This window comes from Trypanosoma grayi (genome assembly GCF_000691245.1).
Source record: "Trypanosoma grayi strain ANR4 Tgr_2559_V1, whole genome shotgun sequence".
NCBI lineage: Eukaryota > Euglenozoa > Kinetoplastea > Trypanosomatida > Trypanosomatidae > Trypanosoma > Trypanosoma grayi.
In genome coordinates this window covers 1-520 of record NW_008828177.1, presented here as the reverse complement: position 1 = coordinate 520, position 520 = coordinate 1, and the positions used below count along the sequence as shown (strand labels likewise).

At 51.3% G+C, this 520-nt stretch overlaps 1 protein-coding gene across 1 annotated transcript; it reads left to right on the top strand.

Moving 5' to 3' along the window:
* DQ04_25591000 (putative receptor-type adenylate cyclase) lies at window positions 1-520 on the top strand (the record flags this gene model as incomplete). Its single annotated transcript, XM_009318290.1, has 1 exon — window positions 1-520. A coding segment is annotated over one exon (520 nt), but the record flags the coding sequence as incomplete, so codon positions are not given.

Genomic DNA, 520 nt, shown 5'->3' with positions numbered 1-520 from the left:
TTCGAGTCCCCTCTATGTCATTATCACCTGCATTCCTTAACGCCATTAATGCCGGATTCAATGCGTCGCTGTGGTCACGCAACCATACAGTGGCGAATGGGTTGCGTGTGGAGAGGATTGTGAAGGATATGGAGGTCCATGGTGGTGTTGATGCGATTAACGAGGCAATGAAGGAAGACAATGACATTCTTCTTGTGCAGGGACGAATCGGTGCTGAATCTTTGCACCGCTCACTCCCTGCGCTTGAAGAACATAACCTGGTATCATTTGCTCCCATTACGGGATCTACTAGTTTACGGAATTGGAATCCTCACCTCTACTTTTTGCGCACCGACCCCGCTGCTGAGCTGCTGGCCCTCCTCCGCTACGCCGTGAACGAACTTCGGGTGTTGCGGTTGGGATTCATGTACCTGCAGAACGTGTCGTTTGGGGATAGTGAGTACGAGCACGCCACAGAGCTGCTAGATGACATTGATTACGAGCTGTGCTGTGTTTTCACTCTGGAGAGCTCTCTGACTGG